The sequence below is a fragment of the Gavia stellata genome, chromosome 21 (genome assembly GCF_030936135.1).
Source record: "Gavia stellata isolate bGavSte3 chromosome 21, bGavSte3.hap2, whole genome shotgun sequence".
NCBI lineage: Eukaryota > Metazoa > Chordata > Aves > Gaviiformes > Gaviidae > Gavia > Gavia stellata.
This window is the reverse complement of record NC_082614.1, coordinates 9,761,549-9,783,649: the sequence shown is the minus strand read 5'-3', so window position 1 is coordinate 9,783,649 and position 22,101 is coordinate 9,761,549. Positions and strand designations below refer to the sequence as shown.

Below are 22,101 nucleotides of genomic sequence, written 5' to 3'. Positions count from 1 at the left end.
AATTTCAACTCCTGGCCTATTTGTTAGGTAGGCTGCTCTTCTGTTCCCAGAGCTGTTCCTCCGGACTGTCCTGTGTCAATGGGGACAGGTATTCCTGGCAGCGGTAGGTTATTATGCTAAGACTGGGTGCAGTGATTGAATTGTTGCTGTAGTCAGTGAGCCATTGGCTTTTGGCCCAGTGTTTGCGGGTCTGATCCTGCTCTGTTGGGAGCAGAGAGAAAAACATCCATGGACAGATAAAGAAAAAGGTTTGGGGGGGGGTTAGTTGGTTGTTTTTCTGGCCCTTGTGCTTTCAGGATCCCCTGAATGCCAACCACTTACTTGTGGGAGTCTTAAAATATCAACTGTTAAGACTGCACAAGCAGAAGGTATTTGCAGGAGGTTTTCAAGCTTTGCCCTAGAGCTACTGAGCTAGAAACATCATTACTTATTTCTTTTTTCTTTCTAACATATCTGAATCCCTTCTCTGCACCTCCAAATCCCCAGGAATCCCAAAGGAAAGGATTCAAAGAAAAGAGCAGATACCATACACCTGCTATGAAGTGTTGACTAGACAGTGCTGTTCACTGAGGTGTGAATGTCCCTAGCCCTCTTCTGACTGAGTGCTGGGCTTTTTGCATCCAGCCTTTCCCCAAGCGCAACAAATCCAGCGCTGAGTGCTTTTGGAAACACCACCCTGTGTGCTTTTTGCCTGCAATTCACTTGCAGGCAGCCAGCACCGAGTGGGATTTGGCAGGTTATGCTGAATGCCTTTGTTGGCTCAACATATTTCCACTGTTGCTGAGGACAAAGTAACAGAGTGGCAGGATTGAATTTGTCCAATTGTCTTTATATATAGAAAGGGCAGACAAAACCAGAGCCAGTTACACTAATGCAGCTGCTCCATAGTAACATGAGAGGGGGAATAAGGGCATGAATTGGCTTGCTGGTGCGTCTCCTGTTCTTGGGGAAAACTGAGCTGTCCATTCTGCATCCCTGTTTCTGACAGATGGATACTGTCCTACAGGTAGCAGCTGGCTCTGTGTACCTTGAATGATCTAGTTTTTAGGTGCCTAAAATGTGGTTTTTCTGATGTTTTTCCTGGCTAGGGTGTATCTGCCTGGAAGGTAGATTTCAAATTAAGTCCTTAGCTTCCTAGAAGAAGGAATTCAAATGGCACTTTTAGCGTCTTACAAACATTTCTGCATTTTTTTTTCCGTGATTCTCAGAGAAGCACTATTTATTGAAAGACGAGGTGAGCAAAGTAGCTGAAGGTACCAGTGCTTTATGAAACGGATGCTAACAGCAGGAGAGCCGTGGGCATGTTCTTGCGAGCCTTTGAGCCTGCTGCTAGGAGCACAACTGTGTGACTCAGTTGATTAATAATGAAGTTACGTGAAGATGCAGTTGGTTTTACCAAATTAATGGTGATCCATAGTTGTCTGTGCTGGGCACTCACTAAAGTGACTCTATTCCCCAGCAGGCAGCTACCTATATCAGAGACCAGCCTTGAATTGTGGGCTCCTGGGGACAGCCCTAGTTGAGGAAGCATGATCTGGGTGGGTAGGAGCCTGACACCCTGGATATGGTCCTTGCAGAACAAGTGGGAATTGTACTGAGACAGCAGAATGTGGAGAAACAACATCCCTACAGGGATATCTCTTTAATTTGTACAAAGAGGAGGGGAACTTCACTGAGGATTTTGTTTCTATCTAAGCTAGTGCTTAGAAACACTCTCTAATGAACTGGGCTTTGCTTGTGTGCTGCTTTTAATATACTCTGTCTTTATTGCCAGGAAAATATCTGACAAAACAGTGTTTGAAATAGATCAGAGCTTCATTGTATTTGTGAAACAATTGAGTTGTTGCGACAGGAAATGAACGGAACAAACAGCCAAGGCTTGTATCTCTCTGATGTGAGCAAGCACTTTGCTTCCCTGTGGTGGAGTTCTGTTCCTCCTTGTACGTTATGTCTGTCAGGCATATTTTTCATCACGCAGAGAGTTGTGGCCAAGCCATTTGGTGCAGTGTGTATGCTTGCCTCATTAAAGTTTGCCAAATATTAAGAATCTAGTTACAGGGCAAGATCTGCAGGGGGAAAGGTGTAAAACAGAGTTTTACTGAACAAAGTCAAATTGAGTGGCAGTGATTGGAAATTTTGATACAGTTTGGCATCTATGTAACGAGGTGCTTTGCTGAATAACATTCATTTTAAGTTTGCTAAGAAAGTATTTTTGCATCTCCTGTTTGGGTCCCTGCTGTGTCTGTGAACAGCAAAGGATATGTTATTGCAGAAAGGAGAACCAGGAAGTCTTCCTTATTTCCTTCTTTTAGGAATCCAGTAGCTCGTATTGGTATAAGTTGATAGGAGAGCTGTGAAGCTTGGGTTGCTAAGACTGCAAGAAATACTGTCCTGATCAGTACTACACGAGTCTGTTGATATTAGCAGCTTTTGAGACTCTCCCTTTGGTTTCTCTTGAGGTTTTGCACTGAGCTCTTAGTTATCCTTAATTTTCATCTTCAGCCAGAGGGAGTAGGTGATGTTGAAACAGCATCTTATGTGGCTGCTTTTCCAGCCATGCTGTGCTAGTGGTATTTTGATGGCCATCTGCAGATTGGCTTGTCTGATTTGCTGTTTTAAGCATCTTAATTGACCTTAAATGCTTCTAATTTAGAAATGGAAGTAGGTGGAAAGCTCGAGGGTTTTTTTTGAGCCTGCCCTGAACATCAGGAGAAGCTGCCTGTTGCCTCCTCGTTCACACTTTCCTACACACTCTGCTGCACCAATAATTGATTGCAGATGAATCTCTCTGATCTTCCTTCCCTGTTTATATGTGCCTTCATGTCTGTGTCATGCCAGCCAGCCTGCTCTGCCTTTATTAAAGAGACTTTGCCTAAGCAGAAAAGCTTGAGACACTAGGGTTAATTTACTGGCCTGTATTATTCATTGCATAAAAACAAATGGAGAAATGACGTTAGGAGATTTTTAAGTGTCTGCCCTTCTATACTGGTGATTTTATTTTTAACCTCAGCTGTAAATCTCTTGTGCCTAGCTTTTTTTTTTTCAATCTCATCTCTCAGAATTTGGGATCTTGTCGTCAACATCCTCAGCAGTTGTGTGTATTACTGCACAAATAGGAGCTGTGGCTTGAGACCTTCTGGCTTCCTGGAATTAAAGTGGAAAATCCAAACTCAGTTGCTGTTTCCCCACGTTCCTGGTCTCTTCATAGATCCTTTGCCCATCAACAGGCTCCCTGCCCCTTTTCTAAATGCCCTGCAGCACTAATCCATGTTCTCAGCAGGAGCTGCCATTCATCATTTGGGACTCCTCACATCAGCAATTATTTAGCCTCCTGGGTGAGGCTATTAGGCCAGCTCAGACCTGAGTGTCAGAGCCCACTGCAATGAAGCTCAGCTCTTGGAAGGGGAGACAGAACCAGGTCAGGGACAAAAAGACAGTGGGCTGAAATACTGTATTTTCACTCTGGCATAGTGCTGGCTTTTCAGTCTAAAGCAAGCTGCAGGTTCTCATTGTCTGTGCTGGTTCAGCAATTGAAAAGTGCCTCTCTGCTCTTCAGAGTAACTGTGAAATAGAAATGCTAATCCCCTTCCTTCCTTGTCAACTGCTTCATGCACTGGTTTTCTTTCTCCTCTACAGGCCAGCAGCCCACAGGATCTTCGTCTCTTCTATGAGAAAAACAAGATGCTGATGCCGAAGTAAGCATTTTTCCAGTGTCACCATTTGTATGCACTTGTTTACTCTGTATTTACACCTGCCCTTGCATGCTCCTGGCCTGTCACTCAGGGAGGTGACTGTAAAATATTTGGCCACCTGCTTTCCCCCGTTCCTTAAACCAGCAGTGATGTGGCCCAGAGAAAGTCAGCAGCAGATTGCCAGAGTTGGTGTTCTCTTTCCACAGATACTACTTCTCTCCTACAGTGCAAAAATTCAGGATTATTAGTGATTTCAAGAGCCAGCTAGTGGTCCTGTCCCACATATGGCTTCCCTGAGGCTGGGAGCCTTTGGAAGAAATCATGGCAATTCTTGACTCATGCGAGCAGCCAAACTGCAGTCTCTCCTGTAACCTGCCATACCTGGCTGCAGATCACATTCCCATTTCTCACGTGTCAGGACAGCAACTGCTTGTGTCTGTCCTGCTAATAGAAGGAAATATTATAACCTTGATGGAAATGGACACTACTGCAGTTCCCAAGGGGAAGCAACTGCTTTCGTCTCACCAGGGTGTATGTTACCTAGTGAAGCATCTAGCTGCCACTCAGCACTGTGATTTGTCAGTGTATTTTGGTTTTGTTGCTGTAGTCTTTCCTTTTGATCTCTGAGCTCTTAAAGTAGAACCTCATGCTTGCTCTTAAAACCTCAGCCTGGTGTAGAGACAGGACTGAAGTTCCAAGTTTATACATGAAAAAATGGGAAGGTGTTTTTTAACCAGAAAGAGCTGCTAATGCAGCCATGTATGCAGGAAGTTCATTGAGTCACTGTGGATTGTTTTTTTTCCCTTATCAGTTTAGACAGCTCCAAGAGATAGTGGAAGGAAGTGTCAAGAAGCTAGAGCTCTTATCAATGACTTGTGCTATGCATTTAATTTCCCTTCAAGTACTTCCTTTTTTGATTTGGAGAGAAGGGACAAATTTCTACCAGGATTAAATTCGGGGCATATGCATGCTCTTCTGGATTGAACCAGAGGGCGTGATGGAATAAAACACCCAAACAAAACAATTCAAAATAAAACCACTGCCACATAGTTAGAGCCAAACAGTCTGTGCGAGCAGAACATAGAGCTTCTGTTTCCACTACACAGCCTAAAACATGACTGCTCACCTTTGAGGTAGTCCCTCTTACTAAGAGAGAAATGAATCCCTACAATTAATAAGCTTCCTTGTGGTGATCATGCTGCCCTGCTGCTGCTTTGGCTCGCGGTGCATGCAGTAGGAGGCAAGCAAAGGGAGAAATGAAACTCGACTGTAACAGGAGAGCATGTCCATTCTTGTAGGGATTAGTCCTTCTCCTTTCTTGTGACTCCTTGGTACGCACTCTGCATCTACCATTTTCACTCATCTCTGCTTTTTAACTACCAAATTCCTCCAAAATTTAGATCCAAGCTCATTGGGTTTTTTCACTGTAGAAGTCTGATCCGAAGCAGCCTTTGTGTAAATGCTGGTTCCCTGCTTTCCACAGTCAGTTTGTCTCTTTAACATGAGCCGCAATCTGTGCTATTTCCTGAGTAAACATGAATAAACTGCCTCCGCCAGCCCTGCCAACACAGGATGAAACACGAAACCCCTCCAGAGACCTCCTTCTCAGACTGCAGCAGTGCCAGGATTTGGTTTCGTTCTCCTTGGGGCTAGGCAGGCTGGCACCCACCTCCCCAGCATCACCATGGAAAGTGCTGTGTTTTGGCTTGGGAACAGGGTGGGGAAGAAAAGCTCATTAAATGTTCACCAGCGGTCTCTGCCTGCCGGGCTGGTGCTGTTGCTGACAGGTGAAATGCCATTCTGAGGTGGGGAGCCCATGTCAGTGGGAGCAAGCCCAAAGGCCTCACAATTTTAATAGCGCTGATCTAAATAGCTAACATTCATTGTGCTGATTTGCATGGCAAAGTATATTCTAGATCATGGGGGGAAGGAGGCAGTTTTGTTGCTTATGTTTAAAAAGGTGGCCTTGGAAAATAATATTGTAGGGTAGCGTAGCAAAACTTGACGTTTTAGATGTGAGAGATAAGAGGAGGCAAACAGGCTGTTAATCTGCACTGTCTTCAGTCTGTGTTGTGACATCTGAGGTTTACTACTTGACCTGCCTGTTTCTTGGCTTTAAAACCATACAAAAGCTGAAGTCATTGCTGGGAAATAGTCTCATTTTGGATGAGAGCTTTATGTGTCATGGATAAATAAATTATGACGATAATGCCGGAGGACTGCAGGTCTCTCCAGCACTAATGTATTTTTCAGGAGACTCTGCTAGCAGTGGTATCTTGGGTTATTCCGTTAGGCACACCTTTCTTGACAAGAGGGTGTTTTTTCTTGGCTCAAACTGAGTCTCAGTTTGACTGCATCCCTTCTGGAGTCCTGGTGGCTTCTTTCTTTGTTGGCCTGGGAAGGCGTGTGAAACCATTCTAGTGTCAGGGATGGAAAAGCAGCTCCTCCAGTACAAACAAGGATGAGGGATGCTTGCCATCATTCTCTGTTCTAGGAATTGCTGGGCTCAAATTCCTGCGCCAGCAAGGTCTACAGCTTCACAGAAAAACAACCGGGTAGTGCTGAAACCTATAAATACACACCTTGCCTCACATCTCTAGTTTCACTGAACAAGAGTCTGTTAGTGCTAGCTAGCACCTCTTTTCCCCCCACTATTTTTCTCCCAGCTTCTTTTTTTACCCTGTGTGTGGCAGGGGTAGAGGTGGTGGAAATGGTGCAGGAAGGGTTGTTTCTCCCAGCATCAGTCGGGCTTAGCTTCAGGGCGGTGAGCGATGCCAGCCCAGCGAAGTGGAGCCCTGCCCAAGCCAGCCACGTGCTGTGCTACTGAGCGGGCTGCGACTCCAGGCACTTAAAATTACTGTGCTGAGCACACATGCCATTACCTCAGCTGACCCACGCATGGGGAGAGGGGAAAGCCTGGCAGACCGTTGGGGCCGTGCTGGGCACAGCCATGATAAACAGAGTCAATACTGAAAGGAGTTGGAGCCACCTACGCTTAATTTGGAGAGCTCTGCTCTGGCTGCAGGCAGGGCCCGGCTGCTACAGCCCCTAACAGTGCTTCTGGTTACGGAGGAAAGTCAGCAGAGCGGAATCCACTTATGCAAGAGCTGAACTCTGCTTTCCCTGCCTTAATCTGTTCATTTATTCCCCGCTTCTCACAATCTACTGGGGTTGTGAAGAGCTGCTCTGGCCTCTCCCCCATCTGCTTGTGGGGTGAGGAGAGCACAATGATTTACTAGCTCTTTTGTGCTGCAATGGCCATTGAAAAGAATATTTTCTTCCTAGCTATACTGGAAAGTGGGGTAATAGCTGCACTAATTTTAGCTTGCTTGGGTGGCAGTTGCTCACATCTTAGTGGCCTTCGATTAATAGATGCTGTATATCAAGGAAGCAAATAGACAAAGGTTACTTGCTAGTCTTACAGAAGCTGCATTGAAAAAGAAATGCCTTAATAAAATTGTAGTAATTGGTGATACATTTCACCACCAATGTTTTAATTGGAAGCTTCCCCTTGGAAACTGCTTCATTTTAATGACCTCCTTATTCCCATTAGAGCAAATAGAAGAGTTTTTATTTATCACATGCAAACTATTGCATGTTGAATGGGCTTGGCTGAGAACCAGAGAGGCAACATTGGCACCACTGTGGAAGGGAAGGATCTGCAGGTGGGGAGAGGCCACTAAAGCTAGATTAGCTGTAGCCTTTACAATGACAATGGGGAGTAAAAGAGACGCAAATACAGATGTTTCTGTTCAGCCTCTCTCCAGTGAGCTCTTATGTTCCTAGCCCAGCAGGCACAAAGTGAGTTTGCATTTGCAGGTTGCCTTCCTGAATATGTAAAAGCAGTTTAAGTAGACTGCAAGCCTCTCTTATTTTGCTTTTGTTTTCAATCCTAGCATCCCCAGGGAGACATCAAGCCACCTGAGGCAGCTGCTGCTGGGCCTTTTGCAGCGTAATCATAAGGACCGCATGGACTTTGGTAAGACCTCCTTCCAGTCTTAGTTCTGCTGCCCATCTGTGTTTTTGTGCCACGGCACTGCACAAACCTCTGTACTTTTGGTTGGTGCTAGGAGAAGCATCCAGACACTTGGGTTTCACCTGTGCCTGGAAGATTGCATAATCTTGGGGGTTTGAGTATGTGCTGGAAAGGTCAGTGCTGATTCCAGGACAGTTTTGTAAACCCAGAGATTTGTCACACCTTCAGCAAATGTTTCTTACTTGCATTCCCTCTCCTGGCTTCTGCTTTTATAATCTTTCTGAACTTCTATTGTGTTAAGTATGCTACTAGGTGAAACATGTATCTTGTGCATCCATCTTCTTTATCTGTCATAATTCCTTCCCAAAGCTGCAAGCTGCACCCATTTAATGCACAGTTCAGTCAATACCGTTCATTTCTCAGGGTCTGCAGTGATCTGAGCCAGGAGACCATAGCTGCCTGCAGACCCTTCCCTCCTTCTCCAGGTTTCTGTGGAAGGATGCGTTGGTTCTCATCGTGGCTCAAGCTGGCAGTCTCTTGGCCCTCCCTGTAGACCTGTGTCTCAGTCTCCTGGCTTGGCTGGCATGAAGATTTCCTTTTTTTTTTTTTGATGTCTTAATTCCTTCTGAACTGAGAACAAACATTATGTGCCAGGCAGTTCTGGGTTTGGCAGCCTCTTCCAGATGTGTCTAGCTGAATCAAAAGGTCTGAAGAACCTCTAGTGAAGACATGCCCTAGAGGAAAGTAGGCAGAAGTGGAACCTTTCCTAAAGCCCCTGAAAGGACCAGGTCATCTAAAGGCAATTCTGTTTCTTCCCCCAACCCTCTCCCTTCCCCTTGGGCAAAGATAGCCTAGACCTGTCTCAGGTAAAAATCAGGGTGTGAATACTGTCTCTGACCGAGGAAGTTGGTCCTGGTGGTGTGTCTCCTCTGAGCGCAGAGAACAGCAGAGAGAGAGAAGCTTTGCTTCCATGGGCCAGTGCTGCTGGTGAAAAAGTAAATTTGCCCCTCGTACTCTGTGTTTGAGTAAGGTTTGGTGCTGGCCAAGCCTGTTCAAGTGGTTTTCCTGAAACAAGGCTGTGGGGCCAAAGGCCACAGATTTGTGTTAGGTATCTGGTCAGCAGTATCACGGCAAGTCATAGTGCTTTCTGCACAGACGTTAACTTTTTTACCTGAAAAAAAAGTGTGCTGCTGCATGTTTTCAGGATATTGCTTTTTAGTCAGGCTTGGGGTAAAAGGGTTTGATACCTCTGTCTTGTGAGGCTGGTTTTCTGTTGGGTTTTTTTGTTACTTATCTGCTCAGGTGGATAGTTTCCTGCTGGGCAGCATACGCTAGTTGATGAAGAGAAAATGTTTTGCAGCCTCTGTTATTCTTTTGGATTAGAGATACTGGGAAAGCCTTTCTGGGGACAGTGTCACCTGGGTGAAGCAAGCATGTGGATTAACTGAGGCTGATCATAATTATCCAGTGCTGAATGCAAAGAACTACTGGCTACTAGGGTGCAGAAATGAGAAGACGAGCCTTTTGAAAAGGGAGTTGTTAAAGCTACTGACAGACTGACTTGGATATAAGCACCTCTCAGTATTATTCCCTGCAGATCTTCTATCTGGGCTGTGGATCTCTACCTCTTCTATCATATTGCTGTGCATTTCAAAAAGAAAGTATCTTAGAGGTTCCTGTTTCCCTGCTGTCAGAGATTCAGTCTGGTAAACCTTTTTAGCCCCCTGTAAGCTGTTTTTGTACCTCTTGGGAGTAGTCTGCATGAGTCAGTGTCAGTACTTGGAAATCTGAGATAATATACTTTGATTTCACTCAGGACAACAGTTACAGCACGTCTTGCTGCACTGAAATTGTTGCCTGCCCCTAATCGCATGTGGGATCCTTTTCTCTACAAATTAGCATGTTCTCGTAAGATGTAATTGTTTCTCAGGGAGGGTTTGCGAATGTATTCTATACAGAAGCCTATATTTGAGATGTTCCTTTTGCTTTATAGAAGGCAGATCTCAATGGTTTTCTGGCATCCCATGTTGTACTATAATATCTCCTGTCGCTTGAGAGGAAAGCAAGCACTAGAGCCATGATTTATGTAGGCAAATACACTTCTTCAGCATCCAGTTGCATTTTTGATCTCATCCACCCCTGCCTCCTCTCCTCTGACTCTTTACAAATCTGCTGAAGCATCTGAGCTTTCTCCCTGCTTGTGACACAACTATTTTCCTTTCCCTGCTGTCTGCTGGTGCTAGGTCTTCAGCTCCTCTGTGTTCTTGAGGGCTTGGAAATGCTTTCACCTACACCTGCTGAATAGACCCTTCTTCATTTTCTTAAGTGTCAGTTCAGGAGGCCTCCAGATGATGCCTCTTGCCAAAATAGCAGCAATACTTAAATGAGAGCACTTCCCTGTGCCCAACTATTGTCACGTTTTCAGCGGCTGTCTGTGGCCAGCTGTGCACAAACTGTTGATGTCCTACAGTTCCAGATCCTGTCTGAAGCAGATCTCCCCCCTCTCTTGGATGGCTCCCAGCAGGCAGATGGTTTGTCCTCCTACTGGCAAACTAACCATAGGCTGCTCTCTTCACCTACACTATTTATAAAAGGTCTACTTTGGCTGATGGTCGGTGCCTTTGTTCACTGTTCGTTTACCCTCCTGTGCTCTGTAGCTGAAGATTCGTGTGTGCTGCTGGGTCAGGGATGCTTCCAGAGGAGCAGGGTGTCCTGCTGCTCCTCGTTCCCTGAGGCCCTCTGTAGTCCACCTGGAGATGTGTGCAGTGCCTCCCACAGAGCTCCCCCAGAGTTCAGTTGATTCACACAACAGCAGCACATAAGCTTGAAATTTCATTTACTTGTGTGTCTCAGCTGCTCTTCTACCAGGAACTGATGGTCTTGGCAATCTCAAGATTATCTAGAGGAAAGCCAGGAGGGTTTTAAGTTGCAAATTTCCTGCTGATCATTACAAGCAGGGTTGTTAAATTTTGGTTTGCAAGCACAACTAATAAGCAGTTTGGGTGGAGGAGGGGAAAAAAGTAAAAGAAATTGTCATTTCCACCCCCTCAGTTGAATCAGCTCAGCTGAGGGCTGGTACCCTCTAGAGGAGCAGGCTGAAGGAGCAGCAAGAAACTCCAGCAGCTGAGCAGCTCCTGGCAAGATAGGGATGTTCTCCATCCACAGCAGAGCTAATCTGTGAGATTCCAGCTTTCCCTGCTAGAGTTTCCCATCACTTCTGTTGTGCTGAGCTCCAGACCAGTGCACTCTGGCTGCAGGACTCTGGCATGGCAGTGGCAAGCAGGGGCTGGGGAGAGAGGGATTGTTTAAGTTTAAAAAGCAGACAAACAAAAAACCCAGTTGCTACTTTCTGGAAAGCTCGCTGGCCGAAGAGGAGCTGTTTACAGAAAGCAGAAGTTTGTAAACCTTGGGTGTTGCAACAGGAAATCCATGCTGGGAAAACAAGTTGAACTGCCTGCAGTTAGCCAAATAATCAGTGTTGATCCATGACTAAGGCTCCTAAAAGGCTGAGTTGCCGATTGTGATAGGAGAGGACTGGACGTAGAGCTGCAGTGGATCAGAGACAGAGGAGTCAGGAGGGGTGGCTACTTGTGAGGACAGACAAACATGTAGAAGGTCTCCAGCAAGCCAGGACAGAAGTTTTTCTTGGCCTGGATCTGTAGAATATCTTCCTGTAATGAGTGAAGAAAGCAGCAGTTGTGTCTAGTGTGGAAGGAAGGGATTTGGGGGCTGTAGTTCTGTGGTGGCCTTTTAGAAAATGCGTTTCTGCCTTCAGTGCATGATGGGTTTGGGTCTGTGTGTAGTGGAAGATCATTCCGTGGAAGTCCCTTTGTCCATCATTCCTCTTCTGTGGAGTGCGTGGCAGCGCACTGTGATAAATACAGCTCCCCTGGATCCTTACAATTAGGGTGACTTGCCATCCTGATCAGCCAGGGACTTTGTCTTTTGGTGCTACTTTGTGCCTTAGGATTTCTCCCCCCTTGCTGATAGGGGCTCTTGATGCACATGCACAGACGTGGCGGTGCCAGGTCTTGACATAGTCACGCTACCTGGCCCTCGATGACTGATTCCCGTTCCTACAAGTGTACCAGCTGTTGCAAGACAGAGGGGCATTAACAATTAATTTAGTGTACTCTCTAGCCCTGGTAGCCCAGGGTTGTAGCTTGCAGCAAAACCTTACTAAGTTCTTTAATGCCCTGTGGGGAAGGAAAATACATTAGTACTGGTGGTGAGTCCCAAGGTACAAACCCTCATGTCCTTTGGCAGTGCTTTTGGCAAAGATATATTTTTTTTTTTCTTTGCCTCCCTTTCTTTGTTCATGTAATTGCCCCATCCAATTTCCCTTCTCCACCCATGCCCCCAGATGATTTTGCAGAGGTGGCTGGTAGCAGAGGAACCACTTTTTTTTTTTCATATTTACATAGCAATCCCTGAATCCAAATAATTTCCCATCCTTTTTTTTATGAGTAGGTCCTGCATCCAGCTCCCAGTCTGTGTTCTTGACCACTGCAATATGCAACCACAGTCAGTCAACTTCCATGGTTGTCTGGATTGCATGGAAAAATCACTGTAAAATACTGTCACTTGCTATGCTTTGACTGATTTGTAAACTTCTTACGGTCATTTCCTTTCACTGAGTCATTGTTACTGATTTTTTTTTTTCAGATGAATTTTTCCATCACCCGTTTTTGGATGCAAGTGCCTCAATGAAAAAATGTAAGTGTTGCATTTTTTTATTACAACTCTGTTTGAACCGTGACATGACTTCCTTTGCTGCTACTTCAAAAGGAAAGAAAAAGACTGCTTTATGTTTTCTTAGTTATTTAGGCAGTGATTCAGCATTCGTTACTGTGTCATGTCCAGATTTTGCCATCAAAATTTACTTAATTTTGCTGATTTATCTTCAAAGAGATGATTAGGGGGCTATTTAGAAACCTAAAGTAGAAGAAAATGTAGCTTTGAAATGTATTCAGCTGCTTTGTATGAAGTGCTTGGCCAGTGGGGATGCTTGTAGGTAAACAGCATTATGCAGCATGATCTTGCTTTTCATCCACGTCTGTAGGACAATTCAGGATAGTGAATGGTGGAAACAAGCACTCTTGTCCCTGCTTGCCAGGCGGTACCTTAGGTTGGCTGTGCAAAATGGCAGGCTCTGGTTACCAAATCTTGTTTTCAGCACTTACCCCCAAATTCTTGATAAGTCTTGGTTTTGAAGGGTTAAATATGGGTGCTCTGTGAGAACTGGCCAAAACAGAGACAGATTTCCATTGAAAGTTCTTTCTTTCCTTTTTTGTTTCAAAACTTTTGAAAGTTTCCAACCACACGTACTATGATTCAGAGGTTTGTTTTCAGTGGAAAACAATTTAGAATTGCTTCTAGTGCACAGGATATAATAGTCCTCTGGCCAAGAGACTTGGTTTAGTGGAATTGTGTAGGGTTGTCTTCTTCCGGAAGGATCCTGCTGGGCCTCTAATCTCCTATGTAAATGATGGAGCCAAGAATTTTCATCAGTGACTGATTTGGGGTGCCCAGTACAAGGGCTGGAAGTTTCGGAGGAAGCATGTCCAATGCTTTCTGAACACGGAGCCCCTCTTGGATGTATGCCGTGGGTGGACGCTCCTTGTCTGATGTCCACATCACTCCTGACAGTCTCTTGCTTTCCTGGTTCCAGAGCAGGACTTCTCAGTTGTTCCTGATACAGATTTTAACTGTGTACTTAGGTGACCGTCCTGTGGGCAAGAAAAGACGCTTCTGGTTTAGGGGAGCTTGCAAGCCAGCAAGGCCCCTGTCTCCATCTGCACCAGCAAGATGTGGGGCGAGTCCTGTAAAACAGGACTGCTCTGCAGGCAGGAAAGGACTCTGCCTGTGTGGGACTGCTCCTAAGCCAGCTCAGCTCTCAGCACCTGCTATACCACTGCTGTGTGGGAAAAGCCCTTCAAAGCCTGATCCCGCTGTGGGCAGAGGAGGACTCCCTCGGGACATTCTTGCATGCCCACCAGCTCATCTCTTACCTCCAGCGGTTCCTTTGCTTCATTGGCCAGGGGAACAGAAAACCCCCTGCAGACAGGAGAGGGTTCTCCTGACTTGGCCTCAGTTTCCAACTTCTGCACATTTGCCGTGCAGAAACCAGAGGCACCATTATGAGCAGGGGACTGTAGCTCAGCCTTTGCCCCCAGCTGCACCGAAGTTAATGGTGTGGGGTCAAGGACTAATAAAAAGAGCACCTTTACAGGCAGGTAAGGACTATATGAACTCCAGACCTCTCTGCTGCCCTGCTGGTCCTCACCTTCAGGCACATGCCCACTGCCTGGCATCCTCTCCAGGCAGGAGAGACCACTACTGGGTTTGAAAAGATGAGGGGAGAAACATCTCTCCAGTGCTGGAGGTCTTCAAGTTGTTGTGCACAGAAATCTGCTAGTGGAGAAAATGGTTCTTGTAGCCTGCTGTGGATGTCTCTGCTACTGCCAGATGGCCGTGATGGATGAAGGCCTCTGGGAAGTGCAGTGAAGAGCCCGGATGAGAGGCTGCATGTGGGAATAGTGGTCCTTTTGATTTCTGAATAGGTGAGAGAAGAGCCAGTGTGTCAGCAGAGGTCTGGATTACGGTGATCTCGAACTACTCACCTGAGATGTATGGAATGCTGCTTAACGTGGTAGCGTGCTTAACATTTGCACGGTTTTAGCTGAAGTAGATGCCGTAGCAAGGTTGCAGTTGCTCAGGGGCTAGCTAGCTCCCCTGGCTTTGCGTGCAGAACTAAGATGAGTCCAAAAGTTATTGTGCTACTTCACCTCAACATGTGGCTCAGCATCATGAGTGTAGGAAGTGTCAAAGAGGAGAAGAGATACAGCTGCATCTGAATCGTGATGGCCGTGCTCAGACTGGATTAAGAGTCCTCAGGCCTGCAGTGGAGAGCTGGGGGGAGGAACAGTGTGCCCTCGTGTTTTTGGTCTCCTTGGGAGCTGGTAGTTGGGCTACCACTGACTTTGTTGGAATGAGGATGAAGTCATTCACATTTGAGAGTGCAAGTTTCTCTTAGGAGAGTTTGTTGGATGATCTGTACCAGCATCTGTGTTTTGGAGTAGTAGCTGTTGCGTGATGAATGCACTGAGACCTCGCTAAGCTCAGGGACCCACTCTGCAGCCTTTGCCTAAAGGACCACACTGAAACAGGCTGCCCAGGGGGGTGGTGGAGTCACCATCACTGGAGGCGTTCAAAAAATGTGTAGACGTGGCACTTCGGGACATGGTTTAGCGGGCATGGTGGTGTTGGGTTGATGGTTGGACTTGATGATCTTAAAGGTCTTTTCCAACCTTAATAATTCCGTGATCTTGCAGTTCAGAGGCGTCTGTGCTGCAGATGCAGGCAACTGTGCATCCATTTAGGTCCCAAACCAATTTTAAGGTGAGATACTTCCTTTCCATATGGGAACGTTTTGCAGTCTGAGCAGAGCGTGGTGGTCTCCATACCCCTGCAGGCAAATCTGCCCTCAGGTGGCAAGGGCAGAAGGGGAGAGCTGCCACCAGCGTGCAGAGCTGAGCACATCACCCGGGCTCCTGAACCCTGTCAAGGCTGGTCCAGAGCTGGTCACACAGCAGTTAAAAATAGAGTGAGAGCCATCAGCTGTTCATTCTGTGTGGATGTGTATTAGTACACCATCTCATGGAATTATAAAGATTTTTTTTTAGTATAACATAATTTGGGAATTGCAGAAAACTGGGGAATCCTCAAATGTGGGTAATTCTCCAAGTGGATAATTTTGAAGTTGCTAAGGCAGGGGGTCCCCCTCGTTTAAATAAATTTGCATGTTTTTCAAGACACTTCAGCAAAGTCAACATTTCTGTCAAAAATCTTCAAATACGACATTTCTGACAAGCTCATCCTCTCCACTGCGGTTTTGAGGGATGTTTGTTCTCATGTCCCTCCTCTCATCTCACTCCTTTAGTGAAGCAAGAACATAAGTCTGCTGCCGTCCAGGGTGTACAGCAAAGCTCTGTTTGCCACAGGCTTTAGCCTGGAGAGTTGGTTCAGGGACTTGGGCTTTGTTAACTAAAACGTGTACTTTATTTTTTGGTTTTTTATTTATATTTTATTTTATATTGTGGGTTTTGTACCTGTGACTAAGCATGTACTTTAGAAGTGTAAAAATCATTAATAAAGTCTTTAAAATACTGTGTCTAGTCAGAATGTCATCTGTCTGTAGCCAGGTCTGATCAGCATATGGTATGGAGCAGTGTGTTACAGTAATAATGCATGAGAAGGCATAATTAGACACTTGAGAGAAGACTTGCACAGTAAACACATTGTAATTGGTACCCATGCAGAATATTTTGGAGGCTTTTTTGCTCCTGCCTTTAATGAGTGGTAAGCTGGTACCTCCTTTACTCTGAGTTAAGAGAGCATGAAACGTGAGCGGTTGTTGTTCAGTGTCTGGAATATCTGTCAGGCTTAACTTGACTTTTACCATCTTTATAATCTTTTTGTACGTAAAATACTTAGGTTGAAACTAGCAAATAATCACCATGACTTCTGCATATAGAAGATTTTAATGGTGCAAATTCTTAAACTCTAAAAAGCAGCTTATTATTTGGGCAAGTCCTTTCAGTTTTTGCACTCAAACTATTGCCTTGTCAGAGACTGCAATTAAATAACTTTTTGATGACTGGTTTTAATTGAATCCAGATAATCACAAAAATGCATCTCTCCAGTGTGTGTAAAACTCAGATTCCAAATAAAGCTTTTATGTAAAGCTTGAGGCTCAATATTTTTAGGACAAGCAAGCCCCTGGTAGGATGATTTGTCAGCAGTGATTTTTGCAGGTGTAGGATCCAGTATCAAGATCCACACAGCTGGAGCACAGGCTTGCCTTTATGGCTCCCAGCTCACCCATTTTGAAACCAGTTGGCATTGGTTACGCAATGTACAGGGTGACTGTTTTGTTGCTGGAACAAGTTGGAGAGGACAATTATGAAAACAGACTTATTTACATTACAATTACAATCCAGCAATTTCTGGATTTGGGTGGGGGCCTACAATTCATGTTAACATTCCCTGCATTCAGACTTGAGCTCAAAACATGATGAGCCAAGTGTTTGCACCCTTTTTAATTTTAAACTGGGAGTGCCTGGGTGTGTGGAGGAGATGGAAGCAAGCATCTTGCTTTCAAGCTGTCCTACGTGGCTGACGCTGAAAAATGCACCAACAGGGATGTGGTGGTCAGAGAGGGTTTGCCAGAGCCAAACCTTGTGATTCTACATGCATGAAAGTCCTTTTTTATTGTCAGGACCTTTTGTGTTGGACCTCACAGCATTACAGTGTGAATTTGGGGTGTTTACAGGGTTTTAAATAAGAACATGATTAATAGAGGCTGTACCGAAAGGTGTGCTTCATGCAAGTAGTTTTAACTTGAGTTTCAGATGATAGCGGCAAAGTGTGCCTGCTTGTCTTCCTTCCTAGATTAATGGAAGGTTGTCCAAAGCAAATAGACAAAAATAGAAAAGTCTCAATTCAAGCCAGGTTTAAATCAATAATAAACACAGAACCAAAACGGAGTGGAGGGGACCTTGAGAGAGAACTGAAATGATTCTAACAAAAAATACTAATTCCAGGAAAAATGAACAGTGATTCAAGTCTTGCAGCAGGCACGTGTGGATTCTTAAAAGCACCTTTCCATAATAGGCAGGTCTGTCTGTACAAGGGTGAATTGTTCTGTAACAGTTGGCAGGATAATAATGGGGAAACTTCCCCCCCCTCTTAGATTTCTGGTATTAAATATGTAGGGAAGGTAGTAGGGATTGCTCTGCAGGCTCTGTGGGAAGATTGTGGAGATCAAAAGCAGTGTGGTATAGGCATGACAGAGCTCTCCATTTTACAGGCAAGTTCTCAGACCTCTGTGTGTGTTCCCTGAGCGTGGGGAGTGGGAACCAGCTGTGCTGGAAGAGCGCATGGGGTGCGGGTGGTGTAGCTCTCCCTGCCAAGGCCCTGACCGACCTCCCAGAATATCCATCGTCAGGGTACTGTGGTCCCTGTTCCATTACCGGAGCTAGGGCAGTGCGTTTTAACAGCACGGTCTATCAAAGGCAAAAAATCAAGTGTAGAATAGATGCAGAGGCTAAAAAGTAATCTTTCCAAAGCTTTGCGAGGGGCTTATTTCATTATGGACCTAACCCTCAAAGCAGTGGCAGAATGAGTGCAGCCAGTATGGCCCAACACAAGAGGGAGAGGCATCTGCGTCTGTCGCTGCACACCGGCCCCGTGCAGCCATCCCGCTATGGCTTCCTATTGCACAAGCCCCAGGACTCTGCTGAATCAGTCTTTATTTGCAGTATAACTTAACCTCTTTAGAAAAACATTTGGGTTTTGTTAATGTTAGCGAAGGGTGGAAGAGATCATTATGACCCTGGTTAAACTGTTACAGTGGTTGATTACTTATGTTGAAAACTTATATTTTAAGTCTACGCTTCTTTGGCTTCATTTTCCTGTTGTTGGATCTCGTTACATCTCTGTCAGACGGAGGAATTCAGCATCTAAGTGATTGCTCTCTTTGTGATAGGATACACTGGTCTAGTCATCCTTTAACCTTCTTTGACAGGCTACATGGAAAGACTTCTTAAAGCCTTTTAATAAAAGGCATATCTTCGCATTCTTTTATCGTTAGAAAACCGTTTTAGCAGTTAATTGCGGAGAAATGTACTTTCATTTTTCTAGCCGGTTGAATAGAGTAAGTACTTTGTAGTATCTAATGTAATTAATGACAGAGGTAGTTTTACTTCAAACAGAAGCATTCTTCTTCTAGTTGTTACTAAACTTCCTTGTATTAAGTATGGAGTCATTAGCACAGCTCCTGTAAAGGTAGAAATCTGATACAAGGTGCTAATTCTCTGTCAGCACAATGGAAGAGAAGCAAAGTGTTCCTCTCCTGACTTAAGCATTGCCTCTGATCTCTATCTTAAGTCATTCAAATACCAAAATGGTTGCAGAATAAAATCTGACTTCAAGCTGCCTTGAAGTGGGGATGTTGGGACTCTTCTGCAGCTTCTGTACTGTTCAGTCTTGTGCGGGTGGACTGGGGAATTTGAACCACTAAATACTTCAAAGTCCTTTAAAGAGCCAGTGTTACCTTTGACTTGTCTCCCTCCTCGGCTGAGCTCTTCTAAGTTATTTACTGAACCTGCCTTGCATAAGTCATTGGAGTTAAATGTTCTTTTCTCCTTTGATACCTTAATCATCTTTTCTGCCTGAAGGTCAATGCTAACTAGGCCTTTCAGTGTGTGAGCTTTCTGCCTCTCTGAGGGTTACAAAAATCCAGTTCAACAATTAAGTGAATAAAATGGGCAGTTCTGCTATTGAACAATAAAACATAAAAGGAAGGGATGCAAAGCCGGTGCTGTGGAACAATTTCCGTACAAAGAGATTAAATAAGCAAAACCTCTTTAACTTGCAGAAGTGACTGAGGGAGAACATGTTGAGGTATAGGAAGCAATGAACTATTTCCTTGTGGAATGATTAATTCTCAGGGGGTTTTTTTATAGCACGTGGCCTGGGATGCCCAAGTGACTGTTTGGGCAGCAGGCACATAGGGCTTGAGTAGGCACGTGTTTAACTTAGCACAGACCTCCCGACATTTGATGTATGTGTGCTAAACCACAAGGTCTGATGAAGAAACTGTAAGGCTGTGGTCTAGCTTCTAAGCTCTGCTACTGACATGAGTAACTCGGTCCACTTTTGTGTTTATCTTTCCCTTCATTTGCAAAGATGCTTTGGAGGCTCTTTAGGGCAGAAACCATCTTGCTGCCTGTGTAGGTCAGATGTTCTGAGACCTTCCACCCCAAGAGTTATAACTGCGAAATAGTGCGCAGAGGAGTGGATGGGTGTGAATCATATAACTGAACAGAATCCTAATTTTTCTTTAGTTCTTCTTTAATTGGCCTCATCTGATACATCAGATACGTGATGGTATATGAGATAAACCTGATGGGAAAAGATGAGAAAGACCTTTTATTATTGATTGATCTTAGTTTGACAACTTCTTTTGGTTTTGTCTTTTGTTGTTTTTAGCTGCTTCCGTGCCAATGCCTTCTTATCCTAGTTCAGGTTCCGGTAGTTCCTCCAGCAGCTCTTCTACTTCCCACCTGGCATCACCTCCCGTAAGTACAGCTCAGAGGATGCACTACTTGTGTTAATGGTCTCCCTGCTTGCTTCTTTGAAACAAGGTCTCTGCTTTTGCTGTCTTCTGGTGCAAGTCACTGAACCCCTTAGTTCTGCATGGGTTTGGTTCAGTGTCTTCTCCAGTCTGTTTAGAGTTTGGATCCTGAAGGGTGTCCCTCTCTCCACAAGAAATATTTCAATTTGCCATTGCCTATTATATGAAAAGCCTTTATGAAAGAAGTTGGTATTAATGACACTAGCTTGTCTTGGCAGAGATGGAAGGCTCCTCTGGAACCAAAAAACAGTCACTAATTCAGGGTATAGCACTGCTTACTTGGCTGCAAGTTCTCTGTTCTCACACAAAGTCTCTGCAGCTTGGCAGCGTATCCACCCTGTTTTGTAAGGTGACCCTCCTCCTTTCTGACCGGCATTCCCAGGCACCACGGAGGGACATTCAGCAAAGCTGTGTGCTCCGACCAAACCTGCCGGTCTGGTGGTCTTGTGAGAGATGATCTGAACCGACAGTTTTTCTCTCTGGTTAACTGAAGTGACGAAAACTTTTGTGGAGGGCAGAATATTAACTGACCAGTGAAGTGACATTCCTCCAGCTCGCTGAACTGAAAGCTTGGTTTTGGAGGCTCCCGGTGAAAGCTGCCTTTTGACTTTGAACTCAGAAATGCTGGTGGTGTGATGGGTAGGGGAAGGGAGAAGGATTGAATGTTTTCCTCCCTGGCATTTCTGCTTTTTTGCTTTGTTCTGTGAGTTTCCCTGGGCCAAGGCGTCTCAACCTGGTGTGGGAAGGGCTGAGAGACGCTATCAGAAGTTGATGTAGGTGCTCGTGATGTGGGCTGGACAGAGAGGAGAGGTCTGCTCTCCTCTGCATGTTGCATAACTGTATCCCCAAGAGCTTGTTCTCCCCTGCAACCCTAAGTAGGCTGAGGCCCTCCTGACCGCAAGACTCCAGGAGTGGGTAGAAGGTGTGAAAAACAGACTCTCTCCCCTGAGCTTTCCTGGTTTGGGAAGCTCGAGGATGGTGCAGACTCACTGCCAGACTGGGAGAGGTTCCTGTGTCAGAAGCGTATTGCACTGGTCCCACTCTGCATTTTGCTGATGGAGGTGTGCTGGCTCAGCATGTGAAAAATGCCACGTTTGCAGGGCAGAGCTCGCAGGTTGGGTGGAAAAGAGACAACTTTGACAGGTAGAAAATTCCTTCTGCTTGTATGTACTGCATGTACAGTGAGAGAGAGTCCCCCCTGGTACAGCAGGAGAGTCTTTGGAGGGTGAACAAGGTCTTAACAGGGCCCAAGTGAAAGCTGATTCAAGTCTTTCTCAGCCTAAAAATGCATTAGTGTAAAGATTGTGATCTACTCTGTGGGCAGTTCAGCTGTCTTAAAGTTTTCTTAAACCATCTGGCCTTTTCCATCTGTCTGCAAAACATGAGGATTGTGGGGCTATTCATTGTTTGGCTGAAGGAAGTGGAAAAAAGGGACTTTTTAGGGTCTCTCCTGGCTCTGATGTCTGTGAGGTGTTCCTCTATTGAATGCTTAGCCTCCTTTGGGCCTTTCTTTAACTCCTTATCAGCACTACAGCAAAACAGGGTTGTCCTGAAAGCACTGCGACACTTATGTACATGTTCCCAAGTGCCGCATACTGCAAAAGCACAAGTAGAGACCAGATGTTTAAGAACAAAAAAAACCCCAAAACCCAAAAGAACAAACAAAACTATTGCTGAAAGCTCTTCTCTGTTCCACAGCCATACTAAATTGAGTTGGTAGAAAATGCATGGTTGATCCGGAAAGCCTTAGCAGAGGGATGCGATACCTCAAGTGAATTTTTCTTATCCGGGGAGCATCAGACATGCTGGTAGTATGTTTTGTGTAACAAAAGATGCGCTGTTCTGACATGGACACATGTTTAGTAAACTAAACAGCTGCTTCTGGCGAACTATCAGCGCTGGTTTATCAGGAGAATGTTTGTAGCCTTGTACAGCTCAGTTTAAAGGATCAAGCAGAATGATGAAGTAGCTGTGCTGAAGCCAGTGTTTGTTTTCTTCTTGAATTAGCAGTCCCTTGGAGAGATGCAGCAGCAGCTGCAGGAGAAGGCGCTGGCTTCTCCTACCCAGGATTCCCCCGGCTTTCTGCATGGATCTAAGGACTCTGCCGGAAGCAGCAGTAAGAATTCGTCCTGTGACACAGATGACTTCGTTATGGTCCCAGCACAGTTCTCAAGTAAGCTGGTTTCTGGAAATGCAGATGTTCTGAGCGGAGGGGGATGTGGATGTTAAGGATA

At 45.2% G+C, this 22,101-nt stretch overlaps 1 protein-coding gene across 1 annotated transcript in view; it reads left to right on the top strand.

Annotated features, from left to right (window-relative positions):
- ULK1 (unc-51 like autophagy activating kinase 1) overlaps positions 1–22,101 on the top strand; it is an 82,013-nt gene that overhangs the window by 33,215 nt on the left and 26,697 nt on the right. Inside the window, exons 9-13 of the mRNA XM_059827619.1 lie at positions 3,637–3,695; positions 7,589–7,671; positions 12,334–12,384; positions 19,723–19,811; positions 21,878–22,040. Of these exons, the coding sequence (XP_059683602.1) occupies positions 3,637–3,695; positions 7,589–7,671; positions 12,334–12,384; positions 19,723–19,811; positions 21,878–22,040 (445 nt within the window). The remainder of the gene's footprint in view (positions 1–3,636; positions 3,696–7,588; positions 7,672–12,333; positions 12,385–19,722; positions 19,812–21,877; positions 22,041–22,101) is intronic.